The 25,267-nt window shown below is 33.5% G+C and overlaps 1 protein-coding gene across 8 annotated transcripts in view; it reads left to right on the top strand.

Moving 5' to 3' along the window:
* Positions 1 to 25,267, top strand: part of Rabgap1l (RAB GTPase activating protein 1 like) — a 750,530-nt gene that overhangs the window by 70,750 nt on the left and 654,513 nt on the right. For 5 of the 8 annotated variants that reach the window (XM_074047407.1, XM_074047406.1, XM_074047409.1 and 2 more), the window contains exons 2-7: positions 4,368 to 4,547; positions 5,085 to 5,277; positions 13,448 to 13,652; positions 14,800 to 14,974; positions 23,630 to 23,787; positions 25,068 to 25,178. In XM_074047407.1, coding sequence (XP_073903508.1) covers positions 4,410 to 4,547; positions 5,085 to 5,277; positions 13,448 to 13,652; positions 14,800 to 14,974; positions 23,630 to 23,787; positions 25,068 to 25,178 — 980 coding nt within the window. In that variant the 5' untranslated portion in view covers positions 4,368 to 4,409. Of the gene's footprint in view, positions 1 to 4,367; positions 4,548 to 5,084; positions 5,278 to 13,447; positions 13,653 to 14,799; positions 14,975 to 23,629; positions 23,788 to 25,067; positions 25,179 to 25,267 lie in introns of those variants that run through there. The other 3 variants (XM_074047408.1, XM_074047411.1, XM_020165996.2) reach the window with 3 other exon arrangements.

Below are 25,267 nucleotides of genomic sequence, written 5' to 3'. Positions count from 1 at the left end.
TTATAATCTATGATCTATTTTTGAACTGTTTTGTGCATGGTGTGAGGGAAAGGTCCAACTTTATTTATTTATTTGCCAGTGCTGGTGTTTGAACTCAAGGCTTTGCACTTGCTAGCAGGTGCTCTATCGCTTGAACCATACAAACATCTCTTTTTGCTCTGGTTATTTTGAAGATAGGGTTACCTTTTTTGTCCTGACCAGGACTGCAATCCTCCTGTTTTATGCTTTTCACAGCAGTTTGGATACAGATATGTACTACCACACCCAGCCTTTTCTGTTGAGATGGGATCTCACAAACTTTTTGCCCAGGCTGGTATGGACCTGTGATCCTCCTGATGTCCACCTCCTGAGCAGGATTTACAGGTGTGAGCACTAGTACTTGGCTATTTTTTTTTTTCTTTTCTTTTGGTGGTGTTATTGGGGTTTGAACTCAGGACTTTGCACTTGCCAAACAGGTGCTTTACCATTTGAGCCATGCCCCAGCCATTTCTGCTTTAATTATTTTGTCCTGGTTGGCCTAGATTGTGATACTCCTATTTGTGCCTTTGAGATGACAGGCACATACCACCATGCCCATCTTTTTATTGGTTGAGATGGGGCTTTCTAACTTTTTGCCCAGGCTGGCCTCAAATGGTGATACTCCTGATTTCTGCTTCGTGAGTAGCTGGGATTATAGCTAATAGTCACCATGCCTGGCCAACTTCATTATTTTGCATGCAGACAGCTAAATTGTCCTAGTACCATTTGTTGAAAAGATTGTTCTTTCTCATTTAAATACTATTGCTTTCAACTTTTCTTGTCTGTTGAGATATTTTAAAGTATCACTTTGCCTTTCTCTCTTTCTATATTTTTTTGGTGGTACTGGGGTTTGAACTCAGGGCTTTGTGCTTGTTAGGCATGTACTCTACCACTAGGCATGTACTCTACCACTTGAGTCACCCTGGCAGCCCTTTTTTGTGTTGGGTATTTTCAAGATAGGGTTTCACAAACTGGCTTTGATCTGTGATCCTCCTGATCTCTGCTTCCTGAGCAGCTAGGATTACAGGTGTGAGCCATTGAAACCCAGAGACATTTTAGATTTTTGAGTAGTGTGCAAATTTGATAAACATGTCATCTTTGTATCAGGTTCAAAATCAACTGAATAAGGTAGCATTAAGCACATTTCTTTTTTTTTTCTTTTATTCATATGCACATACGATGTTTGGGTCATTTCTTCTCCCTTCTTCCTGTCCCCTCCCTTACCCCCCACTTCCTCCCTCTCCCCCCCACCCCTCGCTACCAGGCAGAAACTATTTTGACCTTATCTCTAATTTTGTTGAAGAGACAGTATAAGCAATAATAGGAAGGACCAAGGGTTTTTGCTAGTTGAGATAAGGATAGCTATACAGGGAGTTGACTCGCATTGCTTTCCTGTACATGTGAAGCACATTTTTAAATATGCCTATGACCTTTTGTGGCAGTGTTTTGTGCTTATAATGAAGGTTGTTTTAATTTCTGAATAGAATGAGAAAATTGTTCTGAGGAGGTACCAAAATTACATCTAGTAAACTAAGAGCTTTCTTGTTAGTCTGGCAGAATATCTTAAAGGTTTGAGTCATGGCTCCACGTTTACTATTTGTGAGAACTTTGGCCTGGTTGGCTTTTTTAAAACTGTCTTTCTTTCTGTTCCTGAATAAGTCCTTTTTTTTATATCTAGGCTTTTGTATTTGCTGTTTCTTCTGGTAGAGTTTTTTTTCCTCAATTATTTCCATAGCTCACTTGTTCTTATTAAACTCAAATATCAAATAGGCATTTTGTAGTACTTATTCTGTGATCCATTTGTTTTCTTCTATATTGTCTGTCTCTTCCATTAGAATGTTAGCTTTAGGGAAGACAAATTAGCAGTTTTCTTCATGCATGTAGTTTCTGGTGCACAATAAGGACTCATTGAATATGTGTTAAATGCATAAATGAAAACTGATACTTGAAAGAGTCAATGATATTAAGGTAGGAGGTAAGAGTAGAACCCTAAAGTGGGGAAGAATTTACTGTGATTAAGGAGCTATGATGAGAAAGTGACAGAGGCAGATGTGCATTAAGCCCCATAAGTCCTGCCAGATACTTTGGATTTTATTTGAATTAGAGTGAAGAGGTGTTAGTCTGGAGTTTTAATTTAATTTCTGTTCCAAAAAGTTTCTTTGGTAGTGGGCGAAGAGTACATTGAGGGGAACAATAGTTGAGATAGGTGACTGATTGGGAGACTTTTGTAGTAGATGGTGGTAGTGGACATAATGGCAAATGGATAGATGTGGGATTTATTTTGGATGTGGGGCTCACCAAGACTTGCTGATGAGAAGAGTGAAGAAGTAGAGGTGAGTCAAGGATAATATCCAGGTTTCTTGTTTGAGTAACTTAGTGTAAAATGGTGTTACTTACTGAAGTGGGAAATATGGGTGAGAAACAACTTTGGAGGAAACAGTAGAAATTCTATTTTAGTCACATTTTACTTAAGATACTGATGAGACTTTTACTAGGAAATGTCAAGTAGAGTGTTGGATTCCAAGTCAGAAAGTTAGAAGAGACATTTGAGTTGGGATAGAAATTTGGGAGACTTCTAGCATATGTACAGTTATGCTTTTTTAAAATCCATGGCAATGAGAGACATGGCTTTTAACACACTCTACATTTTTGGAAACATACAGCATGCAAAGTGGGAAAAACCTTTAGAAACCAGATGAATGTGCTTGAAGTTTTTTTTTTTTTTTTTTTAAGGATATTAACATGCATAACAGAAATAAATGTTGGCTAACCCAAGAGTATAAATATTCTTTGTTTTGGTATTCCTGGGAGTTTTGAGTTTTGATAAAGTTGGAAAGTGATTTTTAAACTTGAAGTTGGAAGTTTTTTTCCCCCCAGGAGTAATGGTGTTAGTGTCACCTAATGGCAAAGTAGAATATTGCAGTCGTATTTGTATGTGGCAATGAAAAGAGTAGCCCAATTAGAGGAAAAGAGAACATTTCTGAGAGAATTTTGTGCATAGGCTTGCTGTGGTTTATAGGGTCCTGTGTTCTTTAGCCCAGCCTGCTTACCCTGCCCCTCTATCACAGTACTCATTTGATCACTGTACAGATTGTGGAATATATGGGTTTTTTGTTTTGTTTTGTTTTTTAGAATTTAGCTTATGTATTTACCTCTTAGTGTGTGTGTGTGTGTGTGTGTGTGTGTGTGTTTTCCCTACTACCTTACTTAAGGATATCCTCACACTTCTCGTAGTTTCTCTGTCACATTAGCCTGTTTTGTTTTCTTCACAGCCTTTAGGGTGGTTTGGGATTAACTTTTTTTCCTTACCACCTTGTTTGTTTCCTCATCAGTATGTAAGCTCCAGAACAGCAGGGTACCTATCTGCCTTGTTCATTCATGGAATCCCAGGACTGAGTACAATGTATGCTATATAGTAGATATCTTCAGTCAAGATTAGTTGTTTGAGTATATGAACTTTAAGATATGATAAGAATTTTGAGTATCTGTGAGGGTATAGATCTGTCCAGAAAACAGACTTATACTATATTTGATTACTGAAACTTAATTTGCTACATGAATGCAATATGAAAATGTTCCTTTATTTGTGTGTGCTAATAAGTGTTAATGTGTCTGGAAAAGAAAAGATGCATGGCTTAGGGTGTTCAATTCTAGTCATAATACTTCAATGATCCAGGAAAAATATTTAAAGATACTTGGTTTTGGTCTTGAGGAGATAAGTTTCTTGAAAGCACTTGAATTTAATTGATAAATTGAAAGGATATATATTTTTTGAGACAGGTTTTGTTATGTTGCCCTTGCTATGTTGAATTCCTGGGTTTAAGCAATCCTCCTGCCTCAGTCTTCTGAGTAGCTAGGACTTTGGTGTGTCGTACTCTGTCCAGCTGAATTTATTATGTGTGTATGTACATGCATATGCACGTGTGCATGCATGTGTGAATTCGTATCTAGTAACATGCTTAATTATTTCCTCTATTAAAAATAATAAAAGCAGTATTTCTAAATGAAGTAAGAGCATTAAATAGAGGTAAATTTCTTTCATTGAAATCTGGGCGTGTTTGTATATTTTTCAGGGAACAATATGGTTCTTTTAATCTGGAAACTGAAGAGTGAAGAGAGTATATTTCCATTATGTAGTACAGTCTAAGAAGATAGCCTTCCTGATTTTGAGATAATCACCAAGTCAGCAGTATTCTTCTTCACATAACCATTTTTAAAGCTTCAGTAGTTCATTTTTAATTTATGTTTTTAGTCATATATATGTGTGTGTGTATGTGTGTGTGTATATATATATATATATATATATATATATATATACATATATATACATATATTTAATATCCTTGTAGGTTTGCCAGGTGTATGTGGGAAGAGAAGTTTGCAGAACTGAAATGGAGGTCAGAGCTTCATTACAGAAGGTTAGTGGGTCATCTGATTCTGTGGCTACACTGAACAGTGAAGAATTTGTTTTGGTTCCTCAGCATGCGGATGATACATCTATAAAAGATGATGAAAAACCTCAACTGAAGGTATTTTTTTCTTTTCTAATGACATTATTTTAATTATTGTTCTTCTCTTTTAAAGCATTGTAAGGTTATCTGGAATGGCATGTAAAAAGCTTAAAATTTGCTCAAGTATTGACCTTGAGAATAAAAATCAGTGTTTGATTTATCCAGAATCTAAGTATTTGGTTTGAGTATTTTTAAGTTTTTGCATTTGGTTATTTATTTTCCAATTTGGAATTTTAGAAGGAAGAAATAGAAGGGAAAATAGAAGAGAAAGTAATTGGTGAATTAAACTTAATGGCTACATCTTACATAAATTTAATAATAATAATCCTTTAGTGAAACTAATAATCTTCCTCTAATTTAGTTGGTTTTATCCTTCAGAATTTTCTTGTTTTACATGCATGTGAAATTAGATATAACTGTATAAATTCTTAATATTCAATCACTATTTAAATATTTAGGTTGTTTTCATTTTTTGTAGAAATGAAATATTTTCACAGAATTAATTTACAGAATTAAAATAGGATTGAAAAAGGAATTTTCTTGCTCTGTCTGTAGATAGTTTCTAATGGTGATGAACAATTGGAAAAAGCCATGGAAGAGATTTTGAGAGATTCTGAGAAAGTTCAAAGCAGTTGTCTTGTTGATTGTCAAAGTTCCAATGAGATTTCAGACCATTCATTTGGAGATATTCCAGCCAGTCAAACAAATAAGCCATCTCTTCAATTAATTTTGGACCCATCTAACACAGGTATTATACTGAACTCTTAGAAACCATAAAGGAACTGGAATGTGATAACAAAAAATTTAAAATGAAAATTAGAAAACCCTTTTATTTTTTATTATTACACTTTTTTTTTTTTTTTTTGGACAGTGTCTCCTATGTAGCCCAGGCTGGTCTTGAACCTGTGATCCTTTTGCCTCAGCCTTGGAGTGCAGAGAGTATAGACATGTACTACCACGCCTGGCCTTGGGATCCCCCCAACTCGAACTCTTTGTTTTGTTTTATAAGATCAGGATCACTAGGCTTTCAGTTTTGGTTGAGAGGTCCCACTCTGGTTCTTATGTTTTGCCCATATGTTAGCCTGTAAAATCAGTGTTCTTTGAGAATGAAGACTATGTCTGCGACCTCATTTTATCTGCAGAATTTGGCACATTGTATGTTCTCAATAGTTATTGAACAAATGAATGAATTTTTGGGCATAGTGGATACTGTCTTTCATATGATACGCTTTTTATTCAGTTTAACTACATTTATTTTATAGTTGGTAAAAATTATACATGAAATAGCACATCAACTCCTCCATCAGTGTATTTAATGAAAAATGTTCATGAATGAGTTGGATTTGTACTCTGAATACCAGCTAGTAAGTAAGGGTGCTTTTGGGTACAAGAAAACAACAACTCCAACTTCAGCTGGAAACTGAAACTACTTCAGAAGTAGTTTGATTTTGGCTCTGGTAAGGTTTTTTTTTAATAAACTACTCAGCTCAGATTTTGTCTGTGTCATCATTTTCCATTAGCTGGCTTGGGTCAAAGTAACAATTTGGCTACCAGCAGAAATTGGTAGGTAAGGCTAGGTGATCTGTTCATGCCTGGTTGGATTGAGAAAGAGTTCATTGTTTTACTGATTGAACAAAACATGACTTTCACTCTGATTTAAACAATGAAATAAACTGATATAGGTTGTGATACATTCCGACCCCTCAATGTCTCACTCTGACAGAGGGGATGGGATTATTCTGATTGGCTTAGGGATCTGATGATCTAATTTTGAATCTTGGTATAGGATAAACATAGGTGTAAGTCAAATTGCTAAACAGTGGTATATGACGGAATATATGTAGGGAATGCAATCATAATGCATACCATGGCAAGGATGATTCAGCATTAAAATACATGAATATGACTTACCATGTAAGAGGTGAAAAGAGAAAGAAATCCCATATCAGTAGATACAGAACAAGCATTAGATAAAAATTATGGTCTGTTTTATGTATATAAAGTTCTTGTCAAACTGAAAATAGAAGGAAATTTTCTTGGGTTTTTCTTTTTTTTTTTTTCTTGGTGGTAATGGAGTTTGAACTTAGGGCTTCATACACTTGCTAGGCAAGTGCTCTACCACTTGAGCCATGCCTCCAGCCCAAGGAAATTTTCTTAACCAGATAAATGATATTTATTAAAATCTTACATTTTTTCCAATATTTCAGACACATTACTATTAAGATGCATCTAAACAGGAACAAGTAGGACCTGATAACTATCACCATGGCTCTGACATTGTATTGGAGAATCCAGATAATGCAGGGTGACTAAAAAAAAAGAAATGAAGTATGATGATTAGAAAGAAAGAGAATGACAGAATTAGCTCCACAATTCGGTGGGAGAAAAGATGGCTATTCAATAAATAATATCAGACAATTGCTTCACTTAATAGAATAAAATAAAATTAGGTTTCAGACTTATATTATACACTTAAAATTATTTCTAGTGAGTCAAATACTTAAAAGTGAAAAATAAGGACTGTGGGTGTAGCTTGGTGGTGGAACACTTGTCTAGCGTGTATGAGCCCCTCAATTCGATCCCTAGCACTGGAAAAGAAAAAAAAGTGAAAGTTAAGCCTGTTAGAAGAAAATATTTGAGAATATTTTGTGGTGTCAGGTAGGAAAAGCCAAAGAAAAAGAAAAAGATAGTTGCATTTTGGTACTTAAAAATTTAAATAAGAAAGACATAGTAAATATGGTGCAGCAACAAATGACAGGCTAGAAGAAGATATTTGTAATGTGTTGGTAAGGATGGAGGTGGTGTCTTTAAGATTACCTCTTAGTTTGGTAATTTAAAAAAAAAAACTCTTAGGATTTAGCATATATGGGCGTATTCATGGCTAGATTTAAGTTTGAGGGGAACTAAACTCCATGTATGTTTATATGTATATATACACACAAACATATATGTTTATACAAAATATTTTTCATTATGTATTTTATTAAAAAATACAAGATTGGAAGCTGATGTTACAAAATATGGAAATAGATAATATTAAACTTAATTTTTATAGATCTGCAAGAATGTAAGAATTTTCTAAAAAGAAAGGTAAAGATGGCTATTTTTGATAATGCTAAGCTTGTCTTAATGTATGGAATAAGTTTATTAGTTTGAAGAGAGGATTGAGTCTAATCCTGTATTTGCCACAAAATAGCTGTATGAGCCTGAGTAAGTTACTTCATCCTCTGGGCCTCAGCTACTTAATTAGTATTATAAAAGGATCTAAATGCTTCTCAATAGACTCTGCTCCATAGAAATCCAGGGGTTCTGTCAAGGTGCTTCAATGGAAATGAAGAGCCTATACCTTGCATCCATTTCAAGGGGATGTGTTATAATTATTGCGCTTGGACCTAAGATTTTTATTCTCAAGGTTTCCAGTATTGATGATGATTGTGATGATAAGCATTTTATTAGGTATTCACTTTGTGCCAAACATATTATAAAACACTTTATATGGGTGAAGTCCCTTAATCCTCTTATATGCCTATGATGTAAACTGTATTATTAACTGTTTTATAGATGAGGAAACTAGCTTTAGAGAAGTTAAGTAATTTACCATATAGCCAGAGAGAGGTAGAGGTAGGGTTCAAACCCAGGTCTGAGCTCCAGATTTCGTGTCTTAACCTTTATGAAGGTCTAAAATAGAGTGAGTAGTAAAGAGCAGTTTTTATTCAGTTCTTAATTATACAGAGTATCAGCTCTTAAAGAAACCATTCTATCCTCTTTGTATTTCTAATTAATACATATCAGAAGACTGGATATTCAGCATATATCAAATAAATCAGTCACTAAGTATATGAGAATTTTAGGGCTATGGTTTTTTTTTTGGCAACCTGTTATGGCAAATACATGTCTTATTAGGCACCACCTTAGATCCTATCCTTTCTAAAACTGAATGTGTCATAGCTACAACCTGCCTGCAGACAAAATTCATTGATAACTATCAGATTATGACTAGTGGAAATCCTGAGTTAGGCAGTCAAAGAACAAAAATATTTTTAGCAAGACCAGATTTTAGACCTGTTAAAAATTACAAAGGGGTTCAATTCCTCCTAAATAAATACAAAGTCAGTACTATTCAAGTCATATTTCTGTGCATCATCCATTCCTTAGAAAGGTACAAAAAGTAAGAAAGATCATGGGAGAGATATTATCTCCATAGTTATTGATGAGATATCTTCAGTTATTTGAGACCGTGTTCCCCTATTTGTGGCATGATATTTTTTCTGTTTTCAGTACTCTTTCATTATTTTTGTTTTTTAGCAGTTTATTTGTCTGGATCTGGTTTTCTTTGAGTTTATCTTTAAAAATTTTTTTTAAGGGACACTGAGATTCTTGAATCTGTACATTTATATCTTTAAACAAATTTGGGGAGTTTTCAGGCATTATTTTTTGGTAATTTTTTTTTCTTCTCTAATTCTCTTCTCCTCTTGGGACTTACTTGATAAAAATGTTGCACATTTTCATATTGTCTCATATTTCCTGTGGCTCTTTTCATTGTTTTTTAATCTTTTTTTTCCTTTGTTCTTCAGTTTGGATAATTTGTTGTCATATATTCAGACTCACTGACTCTTTACTCTTTTATCTCCATTCTGCTATTGAGCCCAGTAAATTGTTAATTTTAAATACATTTTTATGATCTTAAATTTGTATTGGTTCTTTTAAATTTTTTTGTTTCATATCAAGAACTTTGATGTTTCCATTCATGTCAGGTATGTTTACCTTTGTATCATGTAGTATGATTATAACATTAATTTTTTAAGTCCTTGTCTAATAATTCCAGTAAGTGGACATCTTGGGATGGGTATCTACTGATTATTTTTTCCCTTGAGACTTGGTCACCCTTACTGTTTTTTTGAGTAATAGGATTGTTTCCCAGACTTTTTGAATCTTAGATTTTGAGACTCTATTTTTGGTTAAAATCCCTTGAAGAACATTGATTTTGTTTTATTCTAGCTGGCAGTGTAGCTGCTTATGTGTAGACTGCAAGTTCTGTCTTGCTTTCTGGTTCCAGTGTTAATTCAATTTTCAAATTCTTTGCTATGCTTTTTCACTCTGTTCTATACATGTATAGCATGGTGGTGAGTCCAAGACTTGTGTTAGCTTAAACACAGAACAAGGGGATTATCTTCTGCTTTGTCCTCTCCAGGACTCCCCATACTCTTTTTTTCTTCCATGGGCCTATTCTTCTTCTTTCCCTGGGTAGAAAGACAGATTTCTCTTTTAGAGCTTTTACTCTTTTGTGCTATTGTATAGAATTGCTTGCCCTGAGCAACTAAGGGCAAAGTGCTCTGAGAAAAGAGAAAGAAAAATAATGGAGATTTCTTTTTACATTTTGGTTGCACAGCAGCCTCTTTAGTTGGCGTTCTTTCTAGTCAAGCTTTCGTGACAAGCTTTTTTCCTTCAGATTTTAGGGGCTTTGTGGCACCGCCACCACCATTGCAGTGTAGCTCTACAACTGGAGTTGGTCTTTTAGAGGAATTGCAAGAGAAACAAAAACAAGTCATGATTCCTTAAACACACTATGTTTTGCATGGTCTCCTTTTTTCTCTCCTTTAACCAAAAAGGTTAGATTTCTCCTACAGTTTTGTGGTCACTGCAGTTCTACAACTTTAGTCATCTTTAGATCAAAGCTAGAATATAGAGATTAAAAACAAAAATGCACAAACAAAAACAAAGGATCCCCTCAAAAAAGCCTCATACTGTAACAGTGGTTCTTCAAGTTTTGATTTCCCTCTCCAGTTTGTTATCCTTCTTTCCCTTCCTCCCTCCTTCCTTGCCTCCCTCCCTTCCCCTCTTTTCCTCCTTCCCTCACTCTTTCCCTTCCTCCCTTTCTCTTTTTTAAATGTGTCCTCTGATAGTTGCTTATTCTTTCCACAGTTTCAAGTTATAATCTGTAGGAAAGAGAAGCTATTTATAACAAACATAACTTCAACTTGACGGGTCCAGTTCTGTTTGTTTCTGTTAGCACTTTCAACTGTTAGCTTTTGCTTAGATATTGTGAAACTAAAGGGCATGTCTTTTAGAATAATGTTTTATTAATGAATCAAACATTTTATCTTTCTGAAATCTTTCTTTTTCCCTTGTTAATATTCCTTAGTCTATAGTCTAGCTTTTTTGTTACTAACATAATTATTCTAGTTTTATAATTAGTATATTTTCATGCTATATCTTTTTCTAATTTTTAAGAAATGTGTTTTGAAGTACTGGGTTTTGAACTCAGGGCTTTCCACTTCCTAAGCAGGTGCTCTACCACTTGAGCCATGCCTCCTATTTATACATCCCTCCATAGCTAAGATGACAGATATGTGCCACCATGCCCAGCTTTTTATTGGTTAAGATGGGGTCTCATGAACTTTTGCTGTGGCTGGCTTCCCAGTCCTCCCAATCTCAATCTCCTGAGTAGCTAGGATTATAGGTATGAGCCACCATGCCCAGCTTTAATTAAAAAAAAATTGTAAAATATTTGTGTCTTTATATTTAAAGTGCATTTTATAAATAGCTTTGTGACAATCACAGTCTTTTAGGGTTAGGCCATGATGGGCCAACTACTATATGTGAGCCAAAGCTGACTTCTGGTATGGCTTGCAAGATTTAGAATGGTTTTTGCATTTATTTATTTATTTATTTATTTATTTATTTATTTATTTATTTATTTATTTATTTATTTATTTATTTAGGCAGGACTGGGTTTGAACTCAGGGCTTCACACTTTTTGTTTTCTTAATTGTTGTGCTGGATGGGGGTACATTGTGGCATCCACAGAGGTTCTTACACTATAACAAATAGATCGTACTTGAATTCACCCCCTACATGGTTCTCTTTTATTCTCCTCCCCCCTTTCCTGGAATAGTTTCAACAAGTATCATTGTTTTGTTTGCATACTTGTGTACACAGTATTTGCACTATATTCACCCTCCCATACATTTTCCCCTCTCCTGCTGGTACCAACCCCACAGCAGGCAGGACCTGTTCTGCCCTCCTGTTCTCCAATTTTGTAGAAAAAAAAAAAAAAAAGCTACACAGAGAGTTGTGACATTTCCATGTATTTATGTATTATAACCTGAGTTGGTTCATCTCCTCTATTTTTCTTTTTTCTAACTTAGTCCCCCTTTTTATGGTGATTTTAACAGGTTTAAAAATTCTGTATTCATTCTTGCATAGAAAGTACAGCAACCATATTCACATTCTTAACTTCTTTCTTTTACCCTTACTCTCTCATATGTGACCTCCCCTTAGTGTGATCTGCATTTCATAATATTGCTATATTTGTATCAGGCCTATATTCCACATATAAGAGAAAACATGTAGCTTTTGACTCAGGGTCTCACACTTGCTTGGCAGGTGCTTTACCACTTGAGCCACTCTGCCAGCCCTAGAATGACTTTTAATGTTTTAAAAAGAAATTTATTTTATTTTTGAATTGTTAAAATCAAATAAAATCTCATGTAATCATTAATTATATGAGAGGATTTCATATTAAGTCCATATATTTGTATAGTGTACCATGAACAAGTTTACCTCTTCCAGTTTTTAACATTTTTAAATGGTTGAAAACATGTCAAAAGGAGAATAATACTTTGTGACACATGAAAATAATATTAATTCAAATTTGAGAGTTCATAACTTCTTTTCATAAATTAAAAATTTGAAATTTATCAAAAAATCTCTGGAAAATTTTTTCTTTCTTATCATATAAATACCTGCATAATAGCCTAATGTTTTGCTTCTTGGCCCACAAAACCTAAAATAGTTGTCCTATGGCCCTTTACAGAATAAGGGTGAAGACTGTTACTGACCATTTACTTTTTTTTTTTTTTTTGGCTTTGCTGTGCTGGGGGTGGAGCTTCACACATTCTAGGCAAACATGCTACCATTGATTTTTAATGTAAATTTTAATATATTTGGACCTATGTGTATCTACCCTCTTGCTGTTAATTTTCTGTTTGTTCCTTCTGGTTTCTGTTTTGTTTCTCCCCTCTTTCCTGTCTTCTTTTGAAATGAGTATTTTTTAATGTTTATTTTACCTCTATTATTTGCATATTAGCATTTGTTGAATTATTTTTTTTAAATCCTGTAAGGAATTTAGTTAGTTGAATTTGAAAATGCTGCAAAAATATAGTTCAAGATAGGTAGGCTTAATTTTGTGCATGGTTGGCGTTGAGATGGATTCTCTCATCCCGTTAGTGGGGGTACAAATGGATATTGTTATACTACTATGCAGATAGATATTTTTTAACCATTACCTTTGCTTCATGCTGTGCTTAGAATTTAAAGGAACATTTTTCCCCTAAATTCACTGTGGGGAGGGGATGGAATTGGGTGAAGTAATCAGAATCATTCATCCAAAACAATTGGAAGAAAAAATTCCATTTGTACACTTTCATAGTTCATAGAAGGCAACAAGTTAGTAAGGAAGAAAATAAGAACTTGGCCTTTGTTATTGATATAAGATATAAAATTTCATCATTTATTTTTGCTTAGAAAGTTAGGCTGCTTGGTAAATGTAGTGCTATTTTACTTTTATTTATTTCCCATTTTTCTTTAGGTTAATTTACACTGTCATTAGTGTAGTTTTTCTCCTGATTATTCTGTATCATTTGGGTATTTAAAAATTTTTTTTCAAAAAATAGAAGGCTTAAAGTTTTTCTTTTTTCTCCAAAGAAATTAGAGCTAAGCAAGATGATACTGGAGAGATTTAAAATTACAAAGTTGCCAATTTTGGAATTCTGAATTAAGGTTTAAGATTAGCAGTAAAAGAAATTAAGATACAAAGAGACCTAAATTTTGTTTGAAATATTTCTTTTTAAGCATTTGGTAAAATTACACTGTGCAGTTTTACATTGATTTTTGAGTGTTTCTTTTCTTTTTTTCAGAAATTTCCACACCCAGACCATCTTCTCCAGGTGGAGAAGAAGATAGTGTTTTATTTAATAAACTGTCCTACTTAGGATGTATGAAGGTTTCTTCCCCACGTAATGAAGTGGAGGCATTAAGGGCAATGGCAACCATGAGATCTTCCAGTCAGTACCCTTTTGCTGTTACTCTGTATGTGCCAAATGTTCCAGAAGGTTCTGTGAGGTAAACTCTAATTTTCTTTTTCTTTGGATGTATTTTAAGTCTTTTGAATGGTTGTAAGTGGTATATCATAAGTCACATGTAGGACTTACACTCTGTAGACATGCAAAGTAAACATTATATTGAGGCTTAGACTTTGTTCCTGGTTGCAAGCAGTATTTTAAAAAATTATGCTTAGGGTATTCTAAATGGAAATAAAAATGTAAAAGTACTTGTAATTTGTATTTTTCTATTCTAAAGGGGCGTAAAATGCTGCACTTAGCCTATTATGGAGCAGTGGGTCAAAAAACTAGAGAGTGGGCTGATGGAGTGGTTCCTAAAGAGTGACCACTAAGTTCCAAGTACTGAATAATAACAATTTAAATTTAGAAAGTTTTGATAAAAATGCTGAGTTTTTCAGGAAAGTATTACGTAAATATATTATTTATGTGGTATCTCCTAAAAATGTGTTTGAGGTTATCTGTTTACTTTTAATTTACCACACATGCCTTCACAAACGCTTAGTGTTTTGATTTGCCTCTCTGTTCCAGTGGTTGCCTCCTCCCACCTCAGCCCTTCCTTCAGTTTTTCAGTTTGAGATCTTGAAGGGGCCTAGAATATTTAAATCAATCCAAGACATAGGATGTGTATAGGCAAAGTCAGAATTATTTGGTTTTTACTCCCACAAAGTACTTTCAGTATCTTTGTAATCACCTGACAGTTTTGGGGAGTAAAAGAGGTCTCAATTGAAAAATTACATGGGGCTTAGCTAAACTTACAGGTGCTGCTCTGGAAAGAAATAGACTTTCTAGGAATAATCTGTGCTATAATGTACTGACATTCCTTTTAACAGAGCAAGACTTGAATTTAGGGATTAGTGATAATAGATTTTACCAGACACTGTTTACTTGGCTTTGGAGTAAATGAGTTGGAGCTTAGGAAACACAATAATGAACAAATTGTAAAAGAAGGTGAAGAATGTGTATATGTGCTTATATGTATGTAACATTTGCAGGAACATAAAGATAACTTGTTTTCTTGCATTATTGATACAAATTTATTTTTGTTTGAAGTAGTTATGTTTGTGTGTCCTATATTTACATAGTAAAACTATCTGTCTTTGTTCCTTGATAGTTAACATTTATCTCATTTTTAAACCACTGTTCTGCAGAATCATAGACCAATCCAACAATGTGGAGATAGCATCTTTTCCAATCTATAAGGTGTTGTTCTGTGCACGTGGACATGATGGAACAGCAGAGAGCAATTGCTTTGCATTTACAGAGAGTTCCCATGGTTCAGAAGAATTTCAGATACATGTTTTCTCCTGTGAAATTAAAGAGGCAGTAAGTATAATATAGTGTAGCAATTTTCTGTAGAGATGAATTAGGTAATATTTTTTAACTCTTAATTTCCTTGTTATATAAATACATTGTATAAGTTTGGAGATTGTTTCTGAAGACAAAATTTAATGTCTGTAATAGCATAAAACTGAATATAAAAAGCTAAGTCTGGTATGGCTACATTAAAATGATATTATAGATAAGGCATTCTTACAGTTTAGCAGGTGTAGTAGAAAAATACCATTTGATGAGCTATCCTTGCACCCTACCATTGTACTAATTATTTATGCTCAGAAAGGATGAATATTTATATATTTTTTATTATTTTGGTCAAGTAAACTGGTTCATGCGATTCAAGAAGTGTCTGTAACAATACCTGTTTTTTTTTTTTTTTCTTGAATGGGCTTGATAGTTGCATATTTCTTTCACTTAGATATTGCACTAATATTGTTTCACAGATCTCTTGTTTTCACTGGTGATTACTTATTATCTTGTGGAGGCTCTGGAAACAGGCACAATTTAAAATATAAATTCACACATAGAGCCAGGGATATCAACTTACAGTCTTTTGAAGACTCCAGTAAGTTCTTAGAAATTATTAACTTGTGGTTTATTCTTATACTGGAAAAATAGTTCAGAATCAAGTGACTGTAAAATACATGGGAAATATTCTTTGTTTCTATAGCTATTGAATTGCTCCAAATTAAAAATAAGTTGTATTATTTAGAAGTTTAGTATTTGAAGCCATTCCAAAGCTGTTGATAAATGGGTTTTTAGATGGGCAAGGGTTTAGGTGCTTGCTTTTGAAAATATAACTTGTGTCCAGAAAATGGTAAAAGCAGCAGTTATATTCTATTCTTCATTTCCCATCAAACATGAATAAACATTGTGTTAACTGGAGTTCTGAGAGTCACAAAAGGAAAATTCATAGAAATGTAGATCTCTGTGAGTCTGACACAAAATCATGGTGGATATGTCATTTCTGAAGACCTGGTGATTAGTTTGTTTTACACTGAAATGAGCATATACAGAGACACATAATTTAAATCATATCCATAGAAATTCTGTGCCATAGTCCATGCCTTGTGTACAAAGTTCAAGTTCTGCATTGTGCTTTTTTTAGATAGGCCTTAATTTGTTTCATATGAATACTTATCTATTTACGTATATACTTTTTACTTCTCAAAAAAGTGTGATAGGAGAGTGAATGAGTAAAGTGTGTTGAGTACAAGTATGAATGAATCTAAATGTGTTGAAAGAATCCATGTGTGTTTGAATGAGGGGGACTATTTCTCATCCTACAAACTCCACTGTAGAGGTGGGGAAACAGATGGTAGAGTCCTGACATTTCATGTTGGCAGCTGTCATTTAACACACCTATGTGGTTACTGGATCATTGGAGCCCAAGAGCAAGGAAATGAGTTTTGAAGAACTGGAGAACCTGCTGCGTGGGGAGATAAAAACACTGCTGTAGAAGGAAATTGAAAGGGACCTTGTCGCAAGCATTTTCCATGACTGTGATGGTATGAAACTTTCTTTTGGAATTATAGCATCTAATTGTTTATGAGTGGGGGAAATGTTATTTTTGAGAGCATTAAGAAATAAGCAGTAGAAAAAAATTGGGAAACTCTTGGCTTGTCCATTTTGGATAAATAATACTGATTCTATTTTTAGAGAGGATATTTGGTGAATTCCAGGTTGTGAGACAGTGATTTCCATGTATTTTTTTTTTTAGAATATATATTTAAAAGTGTTAAATTGTGGAGTGTTGGTGGTAAAGTACATTATTTGAAGAAGGAATACATGATAGTGGCCATTAAACTTTATAATGAGACATCATTTCTAAACGAAGGGTAACTCACTATAAATAGAGAGCTTATGTCAGGGATTGTGCTAATAATACATTTACTTGATACTCATGGCATGGATAGCATTTTTTTAGACTAGTGACCATTTGTTTCTCTTTGTTTGGAGCAGTCCTACTTTATGCCTATTGTCCAGCTATATCAATAATACCTTTCTTTTTATTCTCAAAAGTGTTCTGGTTTGCATGATAAGTTGTATGGTTAGCCTTTGTTTATCCTGAGGCTAAGAAAATGGATAATAAAACTCTGTTTCAAATTGAAGTCTTTAACTCTGAAGGGCTATGTATTTTTCAGCAACAACTTTCTTGTTGCTTAACTATTATAAAAAACATAATGTGGATTTTTGTCTTTTGTTTTTTTGTAAATGGATTTATCAGCCACCTATCTTGCATTCCAGCTACCTTTGTGGTTTACTTGAGTCTTTTGCAGAAGCTGTTAGTATATTTCTCTCCACTCAAAATATAGTTGCACTTTTAATTTAATCTGAAGTCTGGTTATTTGGTTCCCAGAAATGATAAAGGGACAACTATAGTCTTTAGTATTTGAGTTCTTCTAGATAGGCATAAGTGATTAGCACAGATAACTCAGGAACTAAGTGGCAGACATTCTTATCAATTAAGTATATACTGTGCAATAGTACTAATTTATTTATTTTTCTTTTTTTTTTTTTTTTTTTGGCAGAATCCCTGGATGATTTCTGAAGTATTTTTTTTTTTTAAGTATAGGGAAGAAGATGCTTTCTCAAGTGGGAGTAACAACATAACTGCTTCTACCAGCTGCCACTTTGATGTTCTTACTTCACTATAAAACCCTTCACACAGCAGCCACTAACATTGGTAGAAGGGAAGCCCAGTAAGAGTGATGGCTGTCTTGGACGCTTGTGATACAAGGGTTAGGAGTTTCCATAGAAGGATCAGGACACATTTGACTTTACCCTGGATGATCTTCTGCAGGATCCTGTTGGAGTGGATCTTTGTAACCTACTGCAAAGAGTTGGACAATTGAACCAGAAGTATCTTAACGTCAGTAATCTTTGTACAGGGATAGTGGTTTTCTAGGCTTTACTGAAGTATTGAATACAAAGAAAAATATCAGAAATGGTTAAAAAAACCAAGAATGCAACTATGCTTGTTACATCTTTATAGATATACTGTACAAAACTTTTAAAAGATACTTTAAAAAGGCTTAATTGCTATAAGATTTTATTTCTATTAGCTAATGAAACATTTTCTTCAAAGCAGATTTTGAAGATTTTTTGGTATGTTTTGAAATACTTGTGAATATTAGCAACTCTCAGTGTTGTATTTTAGAAGCACATTTTTTTCTCAACTGCCATTAATATTTCATAATAAATGGTATCATTGGGAAATCTTTATTCTTTTTTTTTTTTTCCCCTGAAACACGTTCTTGCTGTGTAATTCAGGCTGACCTTGAATTTGTGATCATTCTGCCTCAATGTCTTTTCTTAATGCACTGTTTTTTCTTTCTTTCTTTTTTTTTTTTGGTGGCACTGAGGTTTGAACTCAGGGCCTTGCACTTGCTGGGCAGGTGCTCTGCCACTGAGGCCATGCTGCCAGTCCTTTTTGCTTTAGTTATTTTTCAAATAGAGTCTTGCTTTTATGCTCTGGCTGGCCTGGACCCAATCCTCCTCTTTACACTTCCTGCATAGCTGGGATGACAGGTGTGTATCACCACTCCCAGATTTTTATTGGTTGAGATGGGGTCTTGCTAACTGTTTGCCTGGGCTGGTCTGAAACCATGCTTCTCCCTATCCCACCTCTTGATTAACTAGTATTACAGGTGTGAGCCACTGTGTCTGGCTAATGTACTGTTTTCCCTGGGCTTGCCAATATGCTACTAGATAAGAGAAAATCTTACTACCTGGGAAAATATTTTTGAAGAAATATTTATTGAGAAGGTATTTTAGCTAAATGCTTTATTTTAGAAAATAATTGAGATGTTATCTTGTTAGTGTGTTCCTGAAGCTGATTTCTATAATTTTTAAAAAAACATTCTTGGATAATAGTTTTCTAAAAGGTTTCTTTCTTTTATTTTGGCTCCTTGCAATAAATAGTGCATTTGAACAAGTTGTCTTAAAAAAAGTTGTAGCCTGCCTATCTCCCTCCCTCCCTTCCTTCCTCCCTCCCTGTATTGGGATGGAACCCAGGGCCTCACATATACTAGGCAAGTGCTCTACCACTTGAGCCACAGCCTGAGTCCACTTGACCCACCTGAGTCCTTTTGTTTTGTATTTTGTTTTTGAGGAGAAGTTTTGTTAACTTTTGCCTTTTTGTCCTCAAACTCATGTTCTTCCTCCCTCCACTTCCTGAATAGATGCAGTTATAGGCAAGCACCACCATGCCTGGCAAGCATATATATTTTCATAGAATGAGTTTTCTACATTTATTTCTAAAGTAAACATTTTCTTGATATATGGTATTTCTAAAAATGTATATTTTATTATTAATGGAAAGGCTTTATCTTGGAAAAACTAGTTATATTTATTTTAAGTAAGTATCTTTGTTATATAGTAGCATAATTTGAACTTTTACCATGTAATACATGTTTGAGAATTTTGAGTATGCTGAAATAAAGAAGAAAATAAAAGGTGATCAGAATTGCACTACGGTTAAGATTTTGGTATGTCTCTGTTTCAGATATTTATATGTGCCTCCTTCTCACCTTTTCAAAAACAGCAACAACTAATCACATACACAATTTTGTGTTTAATTAATACTTTCTATAGTTATTGCTTTCTGAATTGTATAGTATTATTTATCAATAAACCCTTACCTCTGCAAAGAAAATGCCCATTCTAGATTATTTTTTGTGTGTGCATGTGTTTTAATAATGTGACACATATTGAAGTGCTTCCCATGGAATATATTTCCAATTTTCTTCATGTAGTTGTTTATCCAGTTTGTTCCAAGAACCATAGTCATTGATAATTATTGTTTCTGAAATTTACCTTACCATTTCAACCTAGTCACAGACTCTAGAATTTATAAGTGTTTTTAACCTCTTTGGTAGAAATAGCAACTTGTGAGACATAGTATTAAATGTGATTTGTTTACCGTTAATGAACTATTGTACATTGTTCACCAAAAGAGAGAAAGGTGCAGTCTGATTCTTTTTTTCCCGTCATTCTTTATCATTTTGGCTCAACTCTGTATCCTTAGCCTTTTAAAAAGAAATTCTGGAAGCCTTGCCATTTTTTTAAAAATACTTGTCAAATTCTTTTACATTTTTGCCTTGGCTTTCTGATTTGGAAGCTTGCTGTTATCTCTGACACAAAGAAATTGAAAGGGTTAGAAGAAGAGATGAGAAAAGGAAAAAAGAATAAATATGGTTAGAGTTTGACTCTTAATTTTATACAAAATTATGTTCAGGTGTTCCCCTATTTTTCTATATATTGCTTTATTAAAATACACTGAAGTTGACTGTACAAAAAGTAAAAGTAGACTTCATATTGTATTTGGGGGTAAGAAGTGGGGATACCCAAAAAACTAAAAGTCCTTATTTACCTTGTGGGTGCAATCTTCAATGGCATAGTCCTCGCATGTTCTTTGATTCTGTTTTCCTTCATAACACTTAAATTACTGTGCTAAATCCAGTAAGTATGCAGATTAGGCTAAATGTTTCTGCTTTTGGCTTACTAACGATTCCTTTTTTACACTACTCAAGCACATTTAACTTATGTTTTTTGGAGTATAAGTTCTGTGTTCTCTTCTGTATCCCTTGTCCCTACTCTAATACTTGCACAGAGAAAGTACTCAAAAACTTTTTTTTTTAGTACTGGGACTTGAACTCAGGGCCTTCACCTTGAGCCACTCCACCAACCCTATTTTTGTGAAGGGTTTTCGAGATAGAGTCTCACAAACTATTTTGCCTAAGCTGGCTTCAAACAGCATCCTCCTGATCTCTGCTTTCTAAGTAGCTAGGATTACAGGCATGAGCCACTGGTGCCTGACCTCAAAAACTTATTGAATGAGGGTATTTATTGTCTTGTTAAAAGATTTGAACTGTTTACAGTTCTTTATTAAAATCAATATTTTGCTGCTTACATTTTTTACTTGTTTATATAAAATTTAAATTACAACATGCATTAACGTGGCAAAATATTTTTAAAATTTTGTGAACATTGTATTATAAATATGGTGCTACTGCTGAAGTTGAACTTCAAACTTGCAGGAGCATTTTTGTAGAGTTGCTGAAAATATAAAAAAAAGTGTTAGTTAATTTAAGAAACATTTTGTCATTAAAAAGATAGTTAAGGGTATTATTGAATACATTATGTAAGTGTGTCTATAAAAGTTTGAGGACTACTTGATTTTGAATGTGATAGACTGTGTATGTATACAGGAAAAGGTTTATGCCAGCACATATGAATAAAACAAAAATAGAAAAATGAAGAAAGGCCCTACACTTTTACAAATTCTCTCTCCCTTTCTCTTTTTTTTTTTTTGTGGTTCTGTTATGAAACCCAGGGCCTATGCATACATCACCAGCCCAAAAAATTCTATTCAAGGCAGTGTTCTTGTTTCAAGCAAATTACAAAACATTGTATTCCTAGGTTAATTAATATATTCAATGATAATTTCAATTAAAAAGTAAGATATTTGTTAATATTCAGAAATGTCCTTATACTTCTCAGTGTGAAGTATTTAAAATATGATCTTTGTTTGACCTCTCTCATATCACCTTTTTTTCATTATTCAACCTATGGGTGGACCGAGAGCTTTGGAACGTCCTTTGTGTTTCAAACTCACAAGTTTGAGATGTTATGCTCCTTTTTTTTTTTTTTTTTTTTTTGGGACAGTGGAAGAGAACAGTTTTTGAAAAGTGTAATGTTTATTTTTTGCCAGTAGTGGAGTTTGAACTCAGGGCTTAGCACTTGCTAGGCAGGTGCTCTATAACTTGAGCCTCACCTCCAGCCCTAAGTGTGGTTTTTATAGTAGTTTGCCACTTTAAGGGAAAAGGTTGAGCTATTTATATTTATATTTATGTATGTGTGTGTATATGTATATATGTTTGGAATATAAATTCCAGTTCCATGTTCTATATAATAACAACCTGAGTGACCTAATACTAATAGAATAGATTAAGATCATTTCACCATTCAGTTATTCATTCACTCATTCTGAGAATCTCCAATACTTCTGCATCACAACAACATTGAGTAAAAACACTGGAAGTTCTTCAAGCCATGTACCCATATTTTCTTACTGGTAAGACACTAGTATTTGTTTTTATTCTGTGGCTCAGTACCTAGTCCTCTGGAGGTAAGGGATATGAAAAGAGAAAGCCTTGAGCTAAAACCTTGTTTGTGAGTGTTCATTGGGAAAATGTAGATGCTAGTCTCATTTTAGTAATTATCTTAGGATCCATTCCTTGCAATATTTTACAGTGTATTTTGAAGCCTAGAAACATGTATAAATAAATATAGCTTATTTTGCCAACTTGAATCAGTCCATCTTTATTAGCATGTTTAAATGCAGAGTTGAAAAGAACAAAATAAGAATATTTGGGAGATGATTTAAATGAATCTTAACGAAGCCACAGTTTCCTAATATGATCACACTTGAGCATGTTTATGTACTGTAGTCATGCACATACACATGTATTCATTGAGCTTGATTTTCTTTTTACTACTCCATGAGAGGAAGTCATTGATAGCGGAGAACTATCAAAATAATGTTATAGAGCAGCCTCCTTAAAAAGCCCTCAACTCAAGTTCTTAGATTTAACTGTCACTTAATAGCTACATGATTTTAGGAGAAAGTTTTTAACTCTACTCATGTGCAAAAAAGTATTGCAAATACTGGCTAGGTCTGCTTTAGTTTATTCTAGAAGATCAGATGGAGTAATGCATACACATGGAGTTTGTAAACTAAAAAGCTGTACATGTAAAGGATAATTACTGATAGATAGCAGTAAGTAACATCTCAGTTCCCTAGCGGAAATAACTTGTTCATGTATTTGCCACCAAAGAGACCTTGGCTGACTATATTGGGGAGAAATGACCATGAATAAAATATTCTTTGCTCTATAGAATAAATTTTTCCTGACAAATGATGTTTCTTTGAAGGAAACCTTGCCTTTTCATTAGATATCATCTGAGAGCCTCTTCAAAGAAAAATTTCTGTATTAGTGAAATGATCCTCTCTAATACTGACAGCATTTTTTTTTCTGGCCATACATCTCGTGCATTTTTGTAATGGGAGAGTATCTGAATCACAGTTAAAGACATCAACTTATTCCTTTTCTTGAGCGGACTCTATCCTCCTACTTTTCTTCATTCTCAGGATGCTCAGATCCTGGTTGCAGCTCCTAAATATTCTCTTCCAGTCTGCAGTGTTTATGCTAAAATGCTTACACTTGGATTTTATTCATATAAGTTTGAAAATGCATACCATATTTAAACTTGTTTCTGTGATTTAATGTCCTGTTGTTAATTTCCAAATTTAAAAACTCTGAAATTAATTTACCTTTTTGAGGTATACTTTTAGCAATATTTCCCTTAGACTTCACACTAATTAAGTCTTTAGGTGTAATAATTTAGAGTTAGGATGGTCTGTGTTTATCATATACAGTTACTTACCCACTCTTTAATGCATAGTTGATAAAAATTATTAGTGTGTAATAGCTAAATAACTGAGATGCTTAAAGTTTATATACTTTACTAAAGAAAACTGTGGTAATGGAAAGTTACAGAATCACAAATTGGGAAAGAAGGGTATCAGAATACATTTAAAATCCATGCCTAATGGTATTCCCATTTTTATTCTTTTAGGTAAGCAGAATTTTATATAGTTTCTGTACAGCATTCAAACGTTCTTCCAGACAAGTGTCTGATGTTAAAGACTCAATTATTCCGACCCCTGACAGTGATGTATTTACCTTCAGTGTTTCCTTGGAGGTAAAAGAAGATGATGGAAAAGGAAACTTTAGGTGAGGTTATTTGAAAAGAATAGAAATTAGCATTGTGCCTGAAATTTAATATTGATTAACAGTTTCTAGAAGCAGACAACATTGACATAAAACTTCAAAGAAATATTTGGCTGGTGAATAATTGTTTCACTCATGCTTTTCTGATATTTATATGTGTTGTTTTTAATGACCTAAAATACTTTTATTTACATAGAACATTTAAAAAATAAAAATAGAATAAAAGCTATAATTTTGCTAGCCATAGATAATCACCTAATATTTGATTTATTCCCTTTGTTTATTTCTGGGGAAATTTTACGTAATTATAGAAATACAGTTTTTTTCCTTAATTTTTAAAAATTTGGCGTACCTGGATTTGAACTCAGGGCCTCACACTTGCTAGGCAGGTGTTCTACCCCTTGAGCCACTCTGTCAACACTTCTTCTTAAAATATTTTTAATCAAAATAATTCTGACGGTTACTAGTAGTACATTATATGGTTTGGCTATCACTTAATTAAACATTTCTTTCTACTGTACATTTAAAATATTTTTCTCAAGTTAAAAATAGGTAACTAATAGGAAATAGTTACACTGTTTGATGCTTACCTAATATGGCTTAACCTTGCCCTTTAATTCTAACAATAATCGCTGGTAGGTATTTTATTTGTATTTTTACAGATGTAGAAATTGGTATCAGGTCAAATTAGTTGTTCAAAAGTGCTTTTTCAGATGATACAACCCATATTTTAGACATTTATTGTTTTAATGAATTATTTATTATATAAATACTTTGAATTAGGCTAGACTGATTAACTTGGCATGATCTATATCCCTTGGTCCATCTTTTGTTTAATTTACTTGTATATGTCAGAGTCATTTCAAATTCTAGATAATATAAAAGTAAGTTCTCACACTTTTATCTTGAGTTTCCCTGTGTTACAGGTCCATATGACCACCAGAAATGTGACAGTCTTAAAAATAAAAAAAGAAATAAAACTATGTTAAAGAAACTAATACTTGAAATTATATCATGTTGTAATTTTTTTTAGATCTTGGTTGTAACCTTGTTAGGAGATGAAATTTAAGGCTCTTGCAAATTAAACAAAAATTAGTGCAGTCTGTTTTATTGATTATAAAATTTATAGCTTACTACTAGTGGCAAGGTACGAGTTAAGTACAAATTAAGAGTAAGAGTGCTATTGCTTAAATATTTTGTTTTGTTCTAATCATGGAATAGGTTTTCTTACTATTTTATTGTATTATTGTATTGGTAATTCTTGTTCTTTTTGAATATTTCAGTCCTGTGCCTAAGGATAGAGATAAATTTTATTTCAAATTAAAGCAAGGAATAGAGAAGAAAGTTGTGATTACAGTGCAACAACTTTCTAACAAAGAACTAGCTATTGAAAGGTAAGTGACTTGCTCCCAAACCCTACCAAAAACTTGTATTGAAATTGTTATTGTGTTTCAAAAGACATACTGTTGAATCTCAGTTATAT

The sequence above is a fragment of the Castor canadensis genome, chromosome 11, assembly GCF_047511655.1.
Source record: "Castor canadensis chromosome 11, mCasCan1.hap1v2, whole genome shotgun sequence".
Taxonomy (NCBI): Eukaryota; Metazoa; Chordata; class Mammalia; order Rodentia; family Castoridae; genus Castor; species Castor canadensis.
The sequence above is the reverse complement of the archived record's forward strand: the minus strand, read 5'-3'. Positions and strand labels throughout refer to the sequence as shown.